This window comes from Aythya fuligula, chromosome 21, assembly GCF_009819795.1.
Source record: "Aythya fuligula isolate bAytFul2 chromosome 21, bAytFul2.pri, whole genome shotgun sequence".
NCBI lineage: Eukaryota > Metazoa > Chordata > Aves > Anseriformes > Anatidae > Aythya > Aythya fuligula.
This window is the reverse complement of record NC_045579.1, coordinates 2,970,606-2,991,042: the sequence shown is the minus strand read 5'-3', so window position 1 is coordinate 2,991,042 and position 20,437 is coordinate 2,970,606. Positions and strand designations below refer to the sequence as shown.

At 39.4% G+C, this 20,437-nt stretch overlaps 1 protein-coding gene across 1 annotated transcript; it reads left to right on the top strand.

Moving 5' to 3' along the window:
- Positions 1–2,230: 2,230 nt before the first annotated feature.
- On the top strand, positions 2,231–18,146 carry TNFRSF1B (TNF receptor superfamily member 1B). Its single transcript, XM_032201464.1, has 10 exons — positions 2,231–2,290; positions 9,554–9,656; positions 12,105–12,233; positions 12,851–13,000; positions 13,860–13,953; positions 14,039–14,232; positions 14,942–15,016; positions 15,996–16,033; positions 16,379–16,652; positions 17,248–18,146. Exons 1-10 carry the CDS (start codon positions 2,237–2,239, stop codon positions 17,544–17,546), a joined length of 1,410 nt encoding a protein of 469 aa, XP_032057355.1. The 5' UTR covers positions 2,231–2,236; the 3' UTR covers positions 17,547–18,146.
- The last annotated feature ends 2,291 nt before the right edge of the window (positions 18,147–20,437 follow it).

The window sequence follows — 20,437 nt, the reverse complement described above, 5'->3', positions numbered from 1 at the left end:
GTTTTATCTGTGACAGTGGCAGTAAGAGATGCTATTCAGGGAGAGAACATAAGCCCAGTTAATATCTGCTGTTTTCATTCCTTGTACTTCTGCAACATCAGCTGTAATTGGATTAAGGCTGTTAAAGAGTTTGTCCCAGCCTTTAGAATTCCTTTTGTTGCCGTTAATTTTTCATACCTCTTCTGAATTTCCTGGTATAATCTTCCTCCACAATCACTCTGTGACAACAGATTACAGATAGTTTCAATTCACTGTGTAAAGTACTTCTACTGTTTTTAAGATGACCTCTATTCAGTGAGTATCACTAGTTCTTGTGTTACAGAATTTAGTGCAATACTTAGTTGCCGTTATAATACTTGATTGTACCCTCCTCAGCATCCAAGCTGAGTTCCTATCTTTTTATATTTCTTGTGTAAGTGATCTGATCCACTGCCTTGGTGATTTTAGCTGACCTCTTCCTTATCTCCTCTAACTTCACTATGTTCTTCTGGAGATCTGGACACCAGAACGATGTACTGCACTTAAGAAGAGGGTATGCCAAGGTTTTAAATGCTGGCAAAATTATATTTTTTATTTTGTTCTTAGCACCTTTGTAGATGATGCCCAGCATATACATGTATGTTTCTCTGGGGTGTGAGGGGTGGGGGCTGTCCTTGCACAGATGATTTCAGAGAACCATCAAGGATGATTCCAAGATCCCTTTTCTGAACCGTAATTGATAGCTACTAATTCAGCATCAAGCAGGCCTGGTTTAGATTATATTTTCCTGAATCATATCATGGTTTGGTTGGAAGGACTTTCAAGATCATCTAATTCCAACTCCCCTGCCATGGGCAGGGACATCTTGCACTAGATAAGGTTGCCCAGGGCCTCATCCAGCCTGGCTTTGAACACTTCCAGGGCTGGGGCATCCACAGCCTCATGGGCAGCCTCTGCCAGTGCCTTGCCACCCTCACAGTGAAGGTTTTCTTACTTGTATCTAATCTAACCCTACCCTCTTTCAGTTTAAAGCCTTTACCCCTTGTCCCATTGCTACATGCCCTTGTAAAAAATCCTTCTCCAGCTCTCCTGAAGCCCCCTTTAGGCACCAGAAGACCACTGTAAGTTCTTCCCAGAGCCTTCTCTGCTCCAGGCTGAACAGCCCCAGCTCTCTCCATCTGTCTCCGCAGCAGAGTTGCTCCAGCCTCTGATCATCCTCGTGGCCTCCTCTGGGCTTGCTCCAACAGGTCCATGCCCTCCTTGTGCTGGGGGCCCCAGAGATGAACGCAGGGCTCCAGGTGGGGTCTCAGAAGGGCAGAGCAGAGAGGGACAATCCCCTCCCTCACCCTTCTGCCCACGCTGCTTTTTGTGCAGCCCAGGATACGGTCGGCTCTCTGGGCTGCAAGTGCAAGTTGCCAGCTGATGTCAAGCTTCTCATCAACCAACAGCCCCAAGTCCATGCACTCAATTCCAGTGTCTGCATCACCAACAAAGATGTTAAAACAGCGCTGGGCATGATGCTGACCCCAAGGAGCACTGCCACTCATCACTGATCTCCACTTGGACACCGAGGCATTGACTGCAACTCTTTGAGTGCGACCATCCAGCCACTTCCTCACCCCTGGAGTTGTCCTTCCATCAAATATACGTCTCCAATTTAGAGACAAGGATGTTGAAAAGTGTTAAATGCTTTGCACATGTCATATGCATTGCAGCCTGTTAAATGTATTATACTTGATATACTTAAGTAACACTGATGACCTTTGAATTAAAAACACCATGGATTTTATCCTGTAGCCACGCTTTTGTGTCTGATCTGTAAATGTTTCATTGCTGTTGATACTTGCAGTACACAGATCAGTTGCAGAAAAAAATCTTTTTGCAGGCGAGCAGTTTGAAAGTGAAGAAGCTATTAGTCAAGTGCAGTTTTTCTCAGGAGCGGAGCAGGTCTGAATTTAAGTCCTCTTAATACCATCCTGGCAGCGTGCAGAAGACAGTAGCGAACGCGGTGCGGTGCAGCATGAACGAACGCTGCGAAACGTAAGTTCCTATTTTGGGGGCTAATAAATAATTAAACCTAAATCAGAGCAGAAATAAGCCCACAGCGCTTGCTGAGGACCTCCCCTAGGATACAGCTTCCAGCTCCGAGGGCGGGGACCGCGGCTTTTTACCCCTGCAGCCCTGTGCGATGCTGAAGCCGGGGGCGGGTGCCCCGGGAACCTCCAGCTCCGCCTCGCCGCCGGCCTCTGTCGGTGCGATGGGGCCGCGCTGGCTGCTGCTCGCCGCCCTCCTGCGAGCCGTGGGCGGCCGGGTGAGTGCAGGGGGCTCCGGGAGGGGCTGCAGAGGGCTTGTGGGGGGCCCCCGGTGCCCGGTCGGGGTCCCCCCGCAATCCTGCGGGCAGGGTAAGGCGCCAGCGGGCGTCTTTTCGCTGTCAAGCTCGGTGCCGTGAGCTAGCTGCCTCCCTCTGCTGCTCAGTTCTTCGGGAGCCTCAGGGCTTTTGGACTTCCTTCCAGCTCGTCCTGCTCCCTTTGGCGAGGTCGATGTTTTTTTTCTGGGTTCCCAAAGGGATGGCTAACTGTTTTTTTCCTGGGTTTTCATTGGAAGTGTGTTGTTTTTTCAGGCTTGTTTGAGGATTTGCAAAGATTGCGAGGGTCCTGGCAAGCGTGGAGTGTATGTCTGTATTTAACACCGTTATTTAAACAGGAAGAGCTTGTTGTGCTCTACTGCATCCCTTTAAAACATTCCTTATTTACATAGAAAAGCCCTTTAATTTACAGCTGAGACCCGATGCGATGCAGCTGTGACTGTTCTATATCTTGCTGAATTACTGAATTCTGTTCTTCAAAGTATCCTGTTACTGTTTAAAGCAAAAAGTTTCATGGGATCTATTTGACTTTGGGTGTATGCTGTGCTGGTGTAATGGGTAGTGTTTTTCTATCTGATTTTAAGGTTTATTGGACTGTGAAGATAAATGTGGAAATAATTCTGAGATGTCCATTTCATTGCTTTTTCATGGGATGTGTGTGTTATTTACATGTTTGTTTAATCATATTAACTGAGCCTTCCTAAGACAAATGTTTAGTGAAACTACGTTAGGGTGTCAGAATGTATATTGAACCTGGAATTACAGAGCTGTCTTTTCAGGAGGACTGGGTGCTGTATTGGGTTTGATAGTACATCTTTTTTTTCATCTGCGTTTCATTTTGAATTCAGCCCCTGGTTGTAAGTGGTAGTATTTTGAACATGATTCATGTGAAACACTTTAGACTGGATGGGTTAAAGCAGATAAAGAAGGGAGAGCCTCAGGATTGTGGCAGATAGTATCACCAAAATGTAAGCGTGAAGTTTTGTCATGCTTCTTGCTGTCAGCCTCAACAAAGGGTTTGTATTAAAAAGGAATTAATTTTTCTGACACCCTAAACACTATCTTACAATGGTAAAAAGCATGGAGGAAAGTTTCAGCATCACTTTTTGCATTGTCCTTGGACTCCTGACAAACCAAACTCCATATATGAATTAGAAAACCAAACCTAGTAGCTTCAAACACATCATCTCTGCCACACCACCACAACAAAAAAGCCTGTTACATCAATTTTTAAAAGTGCTCAGTTAAAGAAAACTTGGTTTAGCTTTGAGGGAGACAAACTGGTAAAGCAATAGCTCTTGAGTGACACACACTTTCTTAATTTTCCTCAGCCTAACTAATCTTAAATATTCTAGCCTAATTCTCCATGCTACTCACAGGAACTGAACGTGTTTTTTGCTATTTTGAAGACCTCAGTCATCAGATATTTTTAATTGAAACTTTCTCAATAGCCTCAACCCTAAATGACTGTCCTTTGCAGAGCGGTGGAGCTGCTGATGTGTGCAGAGGAAGCCATCCTCTGGATGCTGCTGGCTGGTTGTAAAGGAATGCTGCTGGTGTGTGGAAGGTGCACTGAGTTGCAAAAGGATAAATGTAACAGAAGATCTTATGGAAAACCCCTGAAATAAAGGGCTGAAGGCAGACTGCTCAGATGCCATTCTTTTTTATGGTCAAAGCTAAGGAGGCCATGGGTGACCTGCACCTTTCTGTTGTACATATCCTCATGTGTGGTCGTTGCATCAAAGTTCATAGTAACTGCAAGTCTTAACAGGCCACTGCAAAAGGCACGTGTGATACAAGCAATGCCATTCCAAGAAAATTCTCAGGCTTGCAATGTGTTATTCCACTTGCCTTCCCCGTTGTTTGCCTGTGTAACTTTGCTTTCTGCAGGAGAAGTATAGATTTTAAGGCTCATTAGCTCTGACAGTACCTTTAAGTATCAGATCTTGATTTAGTGGCTGATATCTTTTATTAGGGCAATATTTGGGAAAACAGAACAGCTTTTGGGTGCATATGCTTGAAGTTTTGAAACATAAGAGCTGGTATTCTGGAAATATATGGATATTGATGTGTGGATATAACACATGAGATACTGTGTCTTCCTGCAAACTGCCCTGCATCTATAATTTCTGTGTGTTGTGAATAACTTCCATATCCTATACTGTCTACTGCCACCTCGTTTTGGGAAGATGTTCTCATATTATGGTGGTGAGTGGCAGTGAAGTGGAAAATCCCTAACAGTAACCAAAAGATACTATTTTCTCAGGAGGTGGGGAAGGTTGTGGTCATCAATCTGCTTGTGGCTCTGCAAGGACTCCTGGTTTACACAAATAAAGCTGGATGTAATATGGGAGGGCAGTTCATATAATGGACCTTAATCTTAAAACTTCTTTTAAATACCGCTCTAAGATTAGGTTATGCTTTCAGTATTGTTGGTCTAGCCTGATGCCCTGATACAACTCCCACTGATTTTGGTGAGAAATGCTGTTATCTAAGACAACTCTAATCTTCAGCTGAATTCATTCTCTAAATGACCAGTTCAAATATTTTAAATATAATTTTGTTTTTTCCTGTCTTCAGAGATTTGGTGGCTTAGCAAATGATATCTCTGTACCCTGAGACCTTTCCATAACAACAGATTTTTATGTCAGAGTCTTTGGTGACTTCATTGTGGTTTCATTTGCGTAAAGACTGTTATACACCAGATACGGTTCCTGTTCAGACTCCTTTGTTTGACAGCTTGAGTTTGAAGGCAACTGTATGAAAAGGAGACCAATAAAAGAAATGTGACAGGATTAAAATATGTGATTAAATCTCTTTGTTTTAAATTACTTCTTTGAGTGAAACTGAAAAGTATATGAATATATATATATATATATATGCAATTAGCTTGTTTTACTTCCAGCATTGAAATTACTTAAGTTAATTATAGATGAAGTCCAAGAACTCAGGGACAAACTATAAGGCAGGAAGTAAAACAAATTATTTTATTCTAATTAGTATTAAGCATATAGAGAATGCATTACATTAGCACATGCTGGGAGAAGTTGACAGTTGGACTTGCCTTTGTGGGAGGGTGCTGGCCTCAGGCCCTTTCCCTTCGCTTGAACTGCTCCACACAGCACAGATACAGCTTCAGGCCTGAAAGCCACACGACAGTTATGTACTCTGCTAGTTTTATCTCTTGGTAGGTAGGAAATAGGGAATCTTGGAAACAACCGTACATACATAATGAGAAGAATCTATTCTAGCCTCTCAGTTGGTGTGGAGGCTGCTTTTAATCCACTCCCCTCCAGTGACAAATTAGGTCACTTATCTACTGGATGTCAGTAGCACAGATGGGAAAATGAGACAAAAAGTGCAGGGACCCTTGGAGAGAGGATCTTGAGTAATCGACTTACTGCACGTAACTTCTGTTGGTAACTTACTGCACGTAACTTCTGTTGGTAACTTATTGCTTAAAACAGAGATTGCAAAAAATCTCCTGAGTGAGCAGTGTAGTTAAGGGCAAGCACAGAGTTTACTCATTTCTGCTTTGAGTGATTAGGGATTACTCATCCTTCTTATGCAGATATTCCAGCACAAGAGCCAAGTGCTAAGATATGTTGCCTAATTTGATTGATTTGCATAGAAATAGACATGTTTAATAACGTCTGTACCTCTGCTGCTGGATAGATGAAGCATTTTGCCTTCTACTTGCACTGGTCAAATGAAATTATTTTAATCATTTAATGAACCCCTTCCAAATTGTTCATTTTGTCTGTGTAAATATCTTAAGTCTGTTGCTATTAGACACTGCTGCCAATTCTGAGAAATGCTAAGGCTATGATGTAAAAGATGCAGCACCAGCTTAACTTCCTTCATGCTTATCTCCTTGCAGAACAGAATCACAGTTAAAGCGGAAGACAAAATATGGGTATGAGAGATACAAACAGTAATAAGCCATAAAGATTGTGGGATAGAATCAGGTCCCTTTACTCATCAGTTTTTCAGACCGAAGTAGCTAATGGGTATGGATGCCAGAGAATTTCATTTTGAGCAGCAAATATTGCACAGCCCAACTCACAGCCTGAAACTGGGGAGATGCCTAGAAAAGGTGGGGTCTTCTGGTAGCCAAGAAAGCTAGGAGAAATTTACACCTGGAAAGAGGCCTACACTTGCACTGACAGAGTAGGGGATTTGTCTACTGACTTTGACAGGTTTGGTTAAATGAGCTTACATGGGAATTAACTACTGAAATTACTGGATTTGCTCCAGAACAAGCCAAGTTGAGCTCATGCATGTATATAAATTTGATTTAGGTGAGTCTTTTTTGGTTTCCCATAATGTTCTTTAAGGCTACTTGACAAGAAATTGTCAGTTGTATGTTGTTGAGAGGCACAACTCATCAGATAAACTTTCAGGGAGATTTTATCGGTCAGAGATATCCTTTCAAGTACAACTTAAGAGAAACAGATGTGAACCCATCAACCAGTAGGTTTTCCTGTGTCATTAACTCACAAGGCAGTGTTTATAACAGACAATGCAGAGGATGAGATAAGAACACTTTTTTTTCTCTTTTTTTTTTTTTTTTGCCAGGAAGCCTCAGCAGCAGCAGGATAATTTGTGATGTGGTTTTTGTATTTCTTTCCTTTTTTTTTTTTTTTTTTTCCCCTGTCTGTGTGTTTTCACTGGAGTTTTACTATTTAAAATGACTCTCAAGTGCTTGTGTTGATGAAGGTGATCATAGTGATGGCAAAAACACAACTACAGCACTTTGACTTCTCTTAATAAACACTTTGATCTTTTGTCTCTTAATAAACAAGAAAAGATCTAAAATTAAAAATAGTATTGATGAGAGCAGAACTGTTTTCTTCTCCTTTGTTAGAGTTTAGTGTCAGCTTACACTTACAAATAATGTGGTTCCTCTACTACTTGTTGCCTGTTACCAAGTTCAGCATTAACAGTTATCGCTGAACCTAGAAGGTATTGAAGAGACTCATTTTTCTTTTTTTGACTCATGATTATTAATCTCATTGATCACGATGAAACTGATAATGTTGAAGCCAGCCTCCTGTTTCTGCTTCAAAGTCTTCAATCTTTATGCAAACCCCCTTTAAATAAGCTTTCTTAACTGAAACGCAAAACTGGAGGCCAAAGTATTTTTTGGAGATGTATGTGGCTGCAGCCTGGTTCCTGCAAAACAGTCTTTCTTCTCATCAGAAGGCAAACAACAGTATTTGAAGGATGCAGCTTGCGCTCAGCAGGTGTTTCTAACTTCAGCTGCTCTGCTGTTTAAGGAGATTTTTAAAAAAATAAATGTTTGGTGTCATTCTTCCCCACCCCATCATGGTTTCTAGCTTGCTGAAAAGGTCTTTTCTAGTTTCTTCATCACTTCGCAACTGGTCAGTTTCTTGTTAATCTGTGAGCAAATGGGGCAAGTACTGGCGAAACCCGTCCCGTCTTTCTGGTTTTGAGTCTTCAACTCAACTGACTCAACAGAATAGATCAGAATTGTCCTGGTTTCTGGTCAGTGCTACCAGTGTTCACGGTGGTTTAAATAGGAGTGGTGAAATTTCTACTTCAATAGTTTGGTTTCCTTTTTCCTGGAATGGGTATTCAATCTTAAGAAGGCCTGTCTCTGCCTTCACATTCCCAGGAAAGGCTCCTTCTGACAGTGACTATTGAATAGACGTATCAAGCCCTGTTTCTGATATACAGATAGATAAGAGGCAAAATATTTCCACAAACTGCATAAGAAAATGTGGATTCCCTTAAAGCAGTTGTTGAAACTGGGAATTGTTAGTCCACTTTGTCAGTAATGTGAAGATATAATAGGTAATCAACATGTTTTCTCAGTAAGGAGGAAGGATATTTTCATTACTGGCCTCCAAATGGCTGGTTCCTGTTTTGATTTCTCTTTTTAATATTTTTTTAAGTACTTCTCTAAATGTGTGTAGATTATACATGGAACAATCTCCTCAGACTACAGACAATTGAGCAGTGTCACAGGCTCTTTGAACACCTTCTTTCTGATCTGGCAGGAAACTCCTACGCTTATACTAACGTTAGATTTTTTCTTTTATTCAGTGAGTATGTATTTCCTTTTGAAAAGAGATGGCACTTCCTCAAATATTTTGACACTTGTTCATTGAAGTCATTGATACAGATCTATATGAGCTGAAAATTAGGTACAGTGTATTTTATGACTGCTACGTATGCATTTAAACTGCCATGAGAGAGGTTTTTTATTACTCTTTTTTAAAGACTTGTAGCCAGTTGCTCCTTTTCAGAAGAAGATGTGCTTTTTTTTCAGAGACGTTTTCAAAACATCAAGACCTTTCTCGTTTAAAAAGGGAATCACAAAGTGTTTGAAATTATAAAAGCTTTATTTTTATTTTTTATTTTTCCTCTTTCCTTTGGTCAAACAGCTTTAAGGGGTACAGGTTCTTTCACTGAAGGGACGGATTATTTTGCCTGGATATTGCATGGGTGTAAGTGAGGGCACAATCAACATTGTGCCCTCAACACAATCAACACAATCAATATTGTGCACAATCAACATTGAGCACAATAGAAGATTCAGTTTAGCATCATGTGTCCTTTACACCCACTGATGAAAACAGAAAGATTCCTTCAAGCATTGCAGTATTGCTAGACCCACAGCTCCCTTCTCCACCAGGTTGGGAGGCCTGGGGAATATAACAAGAGGTAAAGTCAATCTTTTAGTTGGCTCTAAATGTGTATAGGAAATAGACCTATGACTATTCACATAGCCACTTTGCAGACAGTGGTTCTCCCTGGAAACCTAAAGGTAAGAATTTAGGTTTCACTCTGGTGTTTTCTCAGAGGTTGCTTAAGTCATGCCAATGAAGAACAGGTACGTAGCCCTTTGTTTTAGGGGATTCAGTAGTGACCAAGTATGCTGCTAATCCCATAGTTCCATTGCATTGTTTTGAACATAAAACCTGGAGAAATTACTTTGTTCATTGTGACGGATTGAAAGCAGATCTTTGAAAAACAGATGAACTGCTAAATGGTCTCAGGTAGGTCACAAGCTGCATGCTCTTCTGTTTTTTGGTCTCTGCTGCTTTCTAGTTCATCAGGCCTACCTGATCAGAAAGGAAGGGGTTATAAGTGCACTGATCTTTAAGTGTTTGTCTCTTTTGACTCTCTGCTATAGGGTCAGGATGGATTTGTGACTCATGGTTTTTCTCCAATTTTTCCTAGGATTATTCATTGCCTTATACGCCACAGTTTGCACAATGCAGAGACCCCAGAACTGAATTCTATGAAGAAAGACTTAACAAATGTTGCAGCCAGTGCCCTCCAGGTAGCTTATAATTTAAACTGTTACTTTACACAACCAAATTCAGACAATTTTCAGATGAGTATAGTACATGTTGGTTATTGAAGAGCATTGATTTTTTACTTTTACTATGGGCTCTTAGCTGGAAGACAATAAAGTACTCTGTCTGTAAAAATATCTGAAGAAGAGACATATTGTTCATCAGAACTGGAGTTGTGTTACAAGTTTAACTTGGCTGGGGCTTATCAGGAGGACCATGTAGGCTGCTGAGCTCTTGTAAGCACAGCTTTACGTGGTGTTTTGATAAAAGCATTTTTAAATGAACAGTTGGTTTTAAAAAAAGAAAGAAGAGCGACAGCTAACTAATGAAATTACAAATACGAAACATCATTGCAGACCCAAGCCCACAGATATATTGTAAAACTGCCATTTTACAAGGTATAGCTTAATTTCTGTACTTTGACGTATGACTTACATAAGGGGCTTGCTGCTGGGCAGGTTAATCGCTAATTGCTCATTAAGGGAGTATTGTTGTCTTTTACTGTAAATCAGACACTGCAGACCACTATCAGAGACCATGTACAAGACCACAGAAACTGTCTGCTTTGAGGTTATGTCACTCCAGTGATAATTATTAATATTACATTATATATAATACAAATACTTTAATTATTATGATAATTATTTAAAATTTACCTTCTGTTAGCAAAAGTTCATTGCAGAAAAGAGGGAGAGTGGAGAGAATTTTTTTTTTTTTTAGAGCATCGTAATGCCATTAGTATATTTTAATAGTAGAATTTTTGCAACAAATTGGCATTATAGAATTACATTAGACACAGAAGAAAAAATGTCTTTGTCTCACAACATGCTGAGCAAACAGAATTTGTCTCCATAAGTGCTGAGTTCCTGTCAGAGAGATCCGGAAGTTTATGCAGGAAATTAGTATTTGCTGAACTAGACACAGTTGTTTGAATTAACTGTAAGTGTCTAGATAGATCTGTCAAGTTTCATTTGTTAAAAACATAGTAGAGGAAATACGACAATTTGTAATTAAAATTATTTTTTACCGTAATTTATCAAAGATTGGAGCTTAAATCATTAGCAGGATGTGGGAGGTGGATTTTTAGCTTCAAGTAAATACATGCAAAACTGTCTTGGGAAATAATTTCCATGGCTCGCCTCCAGGGCTACTTCTTTTGGAAAACATTCTCCAAGCAGTTCCAGAGATTTTTCTTAATTATGTCCCCTTCCAAGCATATCTTCCAGGATACTTCTGTACAGGATATGAGGCATTGACTTTTATCTTCTTCCTGCTTTCATGAAAGGAGGAAATGGCAACTGAAGTGTTTTTCTTTCTCCAGAGAGGATATGTTGGAGCTCATGTTTACTTAGTGCCAACACTGCACTAAACTCTGGTTTTGGTGAGAAGCATTGGTGGAAAGAGGAGTAGCAGGTAGTTACTGGAAAAAGCACTAAAACCTGACTGTTCACCTCATAGTGTTCCTGGAGAAACTACCTTTACCAGCTTTTGATACTGTTTGTAGTGCCAGTAGCTTCAGAAATTCATTGCTTTGATGTGTTAAGACTGGCTGATGATATTAGGACTGACTGAAAATGTGAAGGAAGAAGAGTGAGCATTTCTAAAGAGCTACAGCTCATGTCCTTTCAGTATTGACTAGTGCTAAAGTTCTAATTCAGCTCTGCTTACTGTGTCACTTTATTTCACCTTCTTCATTTGCTGCTATTAACAACAGTAAAGGCAACACCCAAATTAGAATCATCAATGTTGGAAAAGCCCTCCAAGATCATGCGGTCCAACTATCTCCCTACCACCAATGTCACCCACTAAACCATGTCCCCAGGCACCACATCCAACCTTTCCTTGAACACCCCCAAGTGATGGTGATGCCACCACCTCTCTGGGCAACCCATTCCCATGCCTGACCATTTTTTTCTGTGAAGAAATGTCTCCTAATTTCCAACCTAAACCTTCCCTGGCGCAACTTGAGGCCATTCCCTCTAGTCTTATCACTAGTTATCTACCCCCAGATCCCCACAACTTCCTTACAGCTACCTGAAAGGAAGTACACCATTTTAGCAGGTGCCTGACTTTCAGCATGAAACACGATCCTGTGTGTTTCACCACAAAACATAGGGTAAAAATCTTAGTTTTATGTACCATGTTAGCTGCATCTAAATATATGCTGAAGTGTTTTGTTGAGGACTGAGGCCGTCTTGTTTTGAAGATGGTTGGAATCCACTGATCAGGCATGAATAATATAAAAGAAGTCAGAGTTTCCCTGTGTATATATGCAGTCCCCCTTTAAAGCAGTACTTTCTTGGTATGCATTACCAACCTGATAGTGATGATGAAGGGAAAATGTTTCTATGGCTGAGAAAGAGACTTACTTTACTCAGCCCTTAGTGATCTTTTCCAATGAGATGCTTTCACTGTTTGTTTGTTTTCTATAGGTCAGTATAAGACAGAGAGCTGCAGTCACAGTGTGGACACCAAGTGCAGTCCTTGTATACCTAACACATATACCGCCATCTGGAATCGGTCTCCTCAGTGCTTTGCTTGCTCACCACCCTGCAGGAAAGGTAGGCTTGAATTATGAAAAAGACATTTGTCTTTGACTGCCTGCTCAAAGAGATGGCTTGGTTTAAATTTGACTTTTCTCCTAGGAAAACTCTTAAATAATGTTTGTTTAGGACTTGTATAATTCCATTCTTATGCATTTGCTATTTGTAAAATTTTGAAAAAAACAAAAAACAGGGTATAGACTTGTAAGGACCCCTTCCCTCTTTCTTTATAAGCCCTAAAAATGTGATGCCAGTCTTATATTCTTGGAAGGTAAGGTGCTACATTAATAAAATATATACAAATGTCATAAGTAGAGATGAGCACAGGTAACACAAATGTGCATATTTACGGTTATGGTACTATATACTGTACCTGCAGCTGCAAGTAGAGTTTCAAGTGTGAATTCCACAAATGCAAATTTCGAATCTCCTACAGAGACAGACAAAACTCTTCTGAAAATGTAGATGTTGAGGCACATAATGTATTTGCGTTATGAAGTTATACTAGCCTGAAACTGCAAAATTGTCTTTAGTCTGTGGTATGCAAACATCACCTCATATTCACTTGACATATTGCAGACTTTGATTTTAAGTGTTTCTAATATTATCTTGTTTTATTCTTGTTTTAAAAACAGGATTTGTACAGAATCAAACATGCACTAATTCACAGGACAGAATCTGTATTTGCCCACGCAATGAGTACTGTATTTCAAAAATATACCAGAACTGCCAGATATGTAGAGTGCATAAAAAATGTGGAAAAGGTTACAGAGTTTTCAAACAAGGTAATTTAATTCTCAACTCTCAGAATCGACACACAAAATAGATCTAGTGTATGAAGATGGTTATTTATTGCTTAAATAGTTTGTTGATACTTTTGAATCTGCTTCCAACTTGTTAAGTTACATTTGGTAAAATACATTGCTTATTGTCTTTTAATTCGCTATAGTTTTGCATTCTTTTTAGTGCAAGAATTATCATAGCACATAGACAGTAAAGACACCAACAATATTCTCAAGAGGCATATCCAAAAGAAGAGAATTCTGCAATCTTTTATTGCTATATACCATAAAACTCCCCAATCCAACTTAATGTGCTTTTGTTTTGCTCTGCTGTGTGATTTCTTCCATACATGTCAGATTCAGGACCACATGTTTCCTGTTTAAATCCTTGAAGCAGGGCATCCGGTTGAATTTTGCTTACAGTAAGTAATGAAGATTCTATGCTGCCCAGCAGAGTGAATCTCTAGTAGATGATAAAATTCAGATGATAAATAATATCCAATGAGGTGGAACACTGAATATCATTAAGAAATTAAGAATCACTTAAAAAGATACAGAGCTCCAACAGAATTCAATAGGTGATCAGCCTCTTAGGGACCAGTGAAAAAATCTCCATTTTGTCTGTAGTGCCACATTTTAATGTTTTGGTAGGTTTTAACCTTGACGATCAAGGGTACCAAAGTAACGGTTAATTAATCTTCTGATTTGTGTGTGGGTGGAATGTTTCAAATTAATCTCTCCCACAACAGTCAGACTGTATTTTGTATACCGCCCCTGTATCACTTTCAGGATCTGTACCACAATTTGATTATTCATTTTTGTTTTTCACTATATGACTAACTGGAGTTCTCTTTCTTTAAAGGAACGGATAGCACAGATACAGAATGTAAACCTTGTCCTCCTGGCACTTTTTCAGATGAGGAATCTTATAATACCAACTGTACACCACACACAGTGTAAGCCAGAGTTTCTGTCAAATAGCAGTCTTTATCTGTATACAGGGTTGCTTTCTTTTCTAACTTCTCTTTTTGTTTCTTGCAGTTGTAAATCAGTGGCTGTTCCAGGAAACAGCATGAACGACACTGTTTGCCATGACTCAGGAAGAGCAGATGCCACAGTTCTGCCTCACACTGCTGTAAACGTGCTCCCAATCCAAAGTTCAACTTCCAACAAACCTGACGTAATAACTCGACCTGTCATGCTAAACTCTGTACCTGACATGTCTCACATCATTGGTGAGCTATTAACTCATTTAAAGTCACTTCTGTTTGGCTAGGAAGCAAGATTATCTGTAGTTGACAGCTTCTTTCCAAAACCAATTACCTGTACTTAAACAGAACCTCAGAACAGCTGAGTTAATTCAATGACACTGCTTGTCCTGTGTTGCATAATATTTACCTGTACATCTGCCCTGCTCACTGCATTCCACGTTGTCTTAGGTTCTGGGCTGAGGCAAGCTTGACTTCATAAACCTCCTGGAAAGAGGTCTTTGGAGACTTCTGGCAGCCTTTTCCAAGAAAGAGAATCCTTATAGCATTCACAAGTGTGGACATACTCTCCTGTTCATAGTCTATCCAGAAGGCATGTATATTTAGGAGTATTCAGGACTGCCTGGCCTTGTATTTTATGAACTGCTCTTAGGCTGGTGAGATACCTTTTGTGACTGAGGCCGAAAGTCAGTCCTCAGTTTTTGGAACAGGAAAATTCAATTTTATTTTGGTGGAGTCTGAAAATGAGACTTTGGTATTCAACAATGGAGGCCTCAAATATGAATTTCAGACATATCTGGTACTTATAAATTTAGTTGTTATAACCATGGAAAGAAACTACAAAACTGATTCTTTCTAATCTTATCCCTTGACAGACTGACCTGCTAAATTACTTACCTGTTTTTTGTTGTTGTTGTTTTCATTTTTTTAATTGTTATTACTCTTTTATTTTCAGGATCAGTAACAGGGCCATTGTTATTGGTCCTGTTAATCACTGTTTTGGGATACTGTTTAATCTCAAAAAAAAAAGGTAAGATTCATGAAGCAAAACCGAACAGTTCTTGTAAGTATTGTCACCTCATTTTCTACCAATTTGAGCCTAGTATTTGACTGATGTCTTAGAAGGTGCTAGCTGGCTCTGAAGCTTTTCTTGTTGCTGCTTATGGATGAAGGATCACCAATATGTAGATTCATTGACATCTAATAATATATAAGTTCATTTATATTTTTTTTCAAGGGGAGAAGGCAATGCTTTACAGATTCCTGCTTGACTTGCTGGCAGCCTTATAGCATCATGAAACTCTGAAGAACTTTTGACACCATTCCTCTGTTACATTGGGGGGTGAAATTTGGCCAAATGATTCAAAAGTCAAAAGGAGAGAGACTACCAGAAACCTCATGCAAAGCAGCTTGATCACATAAGCTTTGCAGGCACAGAAAATCAGAATTAAAAAATACACCAGGAATTCCACGTGTATTTAGAGTAAAAATGTCTTTATTAAATCACAAGGTGAATTTCAGCTTAATACAGGGTTACACAAAGGCAAATATCCTCTTGAAATCTCTCTTGTTCCTTAGATTTTAGACAGCTTTCTAAACATGCAACGTGTCAGGGGAGTTGGACAACTGTGGAAACAGTTATGCTCCTGATGGAGCTTGTTAAGTGTTTTGTGCTTCACTTAAATATTGTGCATTATCAAATATTATAGTTATCATTAAACAGTCACAACCATAGTTTATTGTTACCTATACCTTTTGTCAATTACCCTATACTAGAAAAAATATTAATTTATGCAGAGGGTTCTCTTTGCTCACTGGCAAAATTCAAGGTAGCTTACAAACTTAACACGGTATAACTTTCAACATTTAAAATCACATGTACTAAACATGCATTTGGAGTTCACTCCAGGAACAGACTAGCTGAAAGAGAAACTCAGGCTAGCTGGAAGTGCAGCTTTTGCAACTGAAACAAATTTTGATCCTAATGAACCATCTTTTCTCATTTGCAGCCCTTGCATACTTGCCACCAACAAGAGAAGCAGATGCGGTGAGTGTCACTCATTTCTTTCCATCTTCTCCACTTTAACATAGAATCATGGAATTTTATCTAATTACATGTATAAAAAAAAAAAAAAAAACACAGCAGAAAGACAACTGGAGTGAGAAAGGGGTGGTTTGAACCCCAAGCTTAGAGTGTAAGATGTACTTTTTATAATCGATGACGCTCATTTTGTTGAATGCCTAATGAGCTAGTAGGAGTCTTACTTACAGTCATCTCTACACAAATGGGGATTATTGGTGGTTTCTTTAGCTGCCCAAGTACTGACCAGTTCTTTGCTAGTGTTCGTTAAAAAGATAATTAATGTTTTGCAGTTTTCTGCAACTGTTTCAGCCTTTTTCCCCTTCAGAGAAGCAGTGTGACAAAAAGATAAGAAATACAGGATCGCAAAGCTCCAGCAGCTGTCAACAGGAGGAGCAGCATCTCTTGGAAACTCCTGGGTCAAGTAGTAGCTCCCTGAATAATCCAGCTGGGTCTGCAAGAGTCAGTGTAACAGATAACAAGAACAATGAAAAGAAAGAAACAGAAAGATTGCCACAGCAATATTCAGCTGCAGAAGGTTGTAAGCTTCACAGTTGTGGAGACAGACACAACTCTGCAAGTTCAGGTAAGAGTCTCTCAAAGAATGTTCCAGAACCTCTTGAAATTTGATTGTCAGTTATGAGTCTTTTTAGAAGTTTATATGAGAGGATAAAACATTATGCTGAACATGGCTTCAGCAGAGAGAGCATTTGGCTTCAGCAGAGAGAGTATTTAGTAAGCTTTGAAAAGAGAAAGTGATTGTTTTAAGTTGTTGGCCTGGTACGGTAGAGACCATGCTCAATGGAGGAAAAAGTTATTTGCAGATTAGGGGATCAGAGTGATGGTATCTGTAAGTGGGACAAATGGACAAAGGGAGCAGTAAGAAATGAACATTGTCTAAAGCATTCAAAATGGAAACAAATGGATAGGGGTTTGGCTGGGATCCAGAGCTCTGTATTAATTTTTACAGCTTCTTTATCACTGGGATAATACTTAGATTTTATGGTACCATCAAAAAACTAAAAGGTTGTAGAGCCAGTTTACCTAAATTAAGTGAAGCAAGAAGGTATTTAGTATCTACTTTAACTTTTAAGTCAAAGAACCAGATAAAAAAAAAATCCAACTGTCCTGTTCTGCGCTGCATTCTTCCATGCTTAATCTGATTTTTTGCTCTTCAACAGAACACTCTGGTAACGGAGGAACACAGGTGAATGTGACTTGTATTGTTAAAGTATGTAATCCAGATTGCAGTTCCCAGTTCCCAGAACAGGCTAGTCCAACTAGCATGGATTATGGAAACATTCGTTATTATTCTCCAACCGGGGAAGAAATTCCCCTTTCAAAAGAAGAAAACTCCATGAAAAAAGAAACAGAAATTCACATCTCAGTGGAAGCCAAAGACAATTTACCTCAGGACTTACTTCCTGAAGAAAAGAAGTTTCCTCTGGGTGTTCAAGATGTGGGGATGAAAACTGTTTAAAGGAGATAACAGATCATACACTGATTGACTGATAAATTCATCAGATAACTCCTTATCTTCTAAAATAAACATGTTAAATGTAGCATTCCTACAGAGACTTGAAATCTCATCTGAGTATAGACATTTATTTTTTGAAGTTTTTAATCTCTTCTTTGGCAGCTTTGAGAGTTGAAGGATCACCATTGCAGCTTTGAAAAAGTTACGACTTTTAATGCTTTATCTTTTACACTGAACGGCCTTCCTTCTGTGATACCCTGAAGAAACCTTTGCTAGCTTTGAAAATAAATGTTTTTCTAACTATATGCCATTTACTTTTCTTCTGAAACTTCTTGTGATGATAATTTGGGATCAGGTTTGCCACATGTCGAGAACATGACTGAACACCACTTCTGAGTGACTGGATTAAAATTATCAGTCATACAATGCCAGTGAATTATCCATGTGATTTTAGTTTTAAAACTGTGTTCAATTTCCCATCCCATATTTTCAAGGATTTGCTTTTCTCCAGCCTCCTGCATATTTATTATTGTAGTTTGCTTTCTCTCCTTATTGGACCAAACTTTTCAAATCAACCTTACATATATCAAGGAGTGGAATCTTTTACAGGAGCTTTTTTTTTTTTTTTTTTTTTTTCCTAGATTATAACTATTACGTCTAAATAATAGCATTATTTCATTAGCTGTACATAGTTCATTTTATTTTAGAAAGGAAAATGTAGATTAAATAGTTATTTTCTTCAAGTAGAAAACAATTTTTTGTAATTGACAGCTCTAAAATTTGTCATGTTTGTGTCCTGGCTGATTTAATATGGTTCCCTTTTTTGAGGTTTTCGAGGCTAACCATGAACCCAAAATATTATTCTCTACATTCCAGTGGATATTAGAGAAGATCCAGATGAATATGCGGGCCAGGCAGCTCACCTCCACTGATCTCATAAAAATGACGCTCTCTTGATGATTGCATAACTTAATCTGTAAAAAGTGGAATTGACTCAGACCTCAGAACCAGAAAATCCTGTTGTCCTCCATGTTTTGCTCAATGCTGAAGATCCATCTACGTCTTACAGAAAATTAGTAGAATAGCATTTATTCTACAGCTACAGAAAAAAAATCAGACTTTTAAAAATACATATTTTAAACTTACAAAAAAATTGAGATTTATTAATATTATTTCTAGACGTGGAAACTGACAAAAAGGTCTTTAATTCTACTGTGATTCTATGAAGAAACTTTTTACAACTGTATATTAAACTTTTACTTGAGGGTCATTTTCAGAAAAGACTGTGAAACTGGAAACACTGAAACTAGTGCAAAATTAGGATGTAGAAAAAAAGAGTTTTATATAATATTTTGAACCTCTTCTGTTGAACAGAGTATTTTAATAGCTTGCTCATCAGCTCCCAGTATTGGGACCACATGGAAGAAGCAGCAGCAGCTTTTTGAAGAAGTTTTAAAAATGTTTAAAAAAGAGGATCCAGTTATGGTATTTAATTTACTGTGTTTTCAAATTATGGAGGAGTGTGACAGAAGGGAAATCTAAGTTTTACAGGGAAGTATGAAATGTGCTTGTATTTGTTAATTAAAAAAAGACTATTTTTATACTTGTATCTTCATAGTTCCTACCTCTCTCCTAAACAGAATTCTAATTTTTAGAGTGGGTTGTTTCATTCCACAGGCTAAACCATGGCATTCAAAACAAATTTATTTCTTACTGTTACTGCCTAATTAAAAGAGAATTTATCCACTGCAGTCTCATCTCCCATTGTTTGTGCATAGGCACTCTGGAGAGGATTTTATATGCAAGTATCACTGTTCTATTCAGACTTGATGAATAGACATAATCTTGACCTCCTGTCTGTCCAAATGGACCTTTAATGCTTTTAAGAGCCAAACAGGTTGTTTATTGTGACTTGCTTCACATTGTAGTTTCTGTAACTGGCCCGTAGTGTTGGTGGAATAGTTGAAGTGTTTGGGCCTGATAACCACTTCTGGTACATATACTGTGTTATGAACCTGTTAATCTCACTGCAAAGTCAGTCATGGGTTGGCTATGTGTGTCTGCAGCAACAGAATTATGACATTATGGTGGAGTTGAGGAGTGAAGAGGGGAAGCATGCTGTAAGTGCTGTACCTGTGAGCATCATTTTGCTCAGAGCATCTTCTTTCAGCCGTATTTCCTTAGGAAAACAAATTAATTAGAATAAATTTAATAAATTTATTTAAAAATATTTTTAAATATTTGATTAAATAAATTAAATGGGGAGCTGGGGTTGACTCCTTCTCACAGGTAACCAGTGATAGGATTAGAAGGTACGGCCTCAAATTGTACCAGGAGAGGTTTAGGTTGGAAATTAGGAGAAATTTCTTCACAGAAAGAGTAGTCGGGCATTTGAACTATCAGGCTATTTGAACCTGGGGGTTGCCCAGGGAGGTGGTGGAGGCACCGTCCCTGAGGGTGTTTGAGGAAAGGTTGGACGTGGTGCTTGGGGACATGGTTTAGTGGGTGACATTGGTGTTAGGGGGATGATTGGACCAGAATACCTTGGAGGTCTTTTCCAACCGTAATGATTCTGTGATTGCTGCTTATTGGTCACTTGACGGTCTTTACGATATTAAAAACAAGACCGAGGAAAAACTGCTTTCTTCAATCAATAAACCAGGCAGTTGTACGCAGTGCGATGCTTCCTCCTTCACGTGCGCGTTACGATGCTCACGAGGCACCGACCCTGCTGCTGACAGGACTCCGGCGCCCGCCTCACGGGCGGCGCTGCCCCCCGGCCTCATGCCCGGGCCCGCCCTGCAGGCGGCGCAGACCAGAGTGTGCCGGGCCCGCCTCAGAGAGGCGGAGGCAACGCAGCGCTCGCCAAGGTGCCCGCCCAGTTTCTCCCCCCC

Excerpts from the sequence above, each read along its gene's own strand:
- TNFRSF1B (XM_032201464.1), top strand. The coding sequence starts at position 2,237 with ATGGGGCCGCGCTGGCTGCTGCTCGCCGCCCTCCTGCGAGCCGTGGGC. Across the intron at positions 14,233-14,941 it reads TGACATGTCTCACATCATTG|GATCAGTAACAGGGCCATTG; the intron begins GTGAGCTATTAA and ends TTTTATTTTCAG. Across the intron at positions 16,034-16,378 it reads CAACAAGAGAAGCAGATGCG|CCTTTTTCCCCTTCAGAGAA; the intron begins GTGAGTGTCACT and ends CAACTGTTTCAG.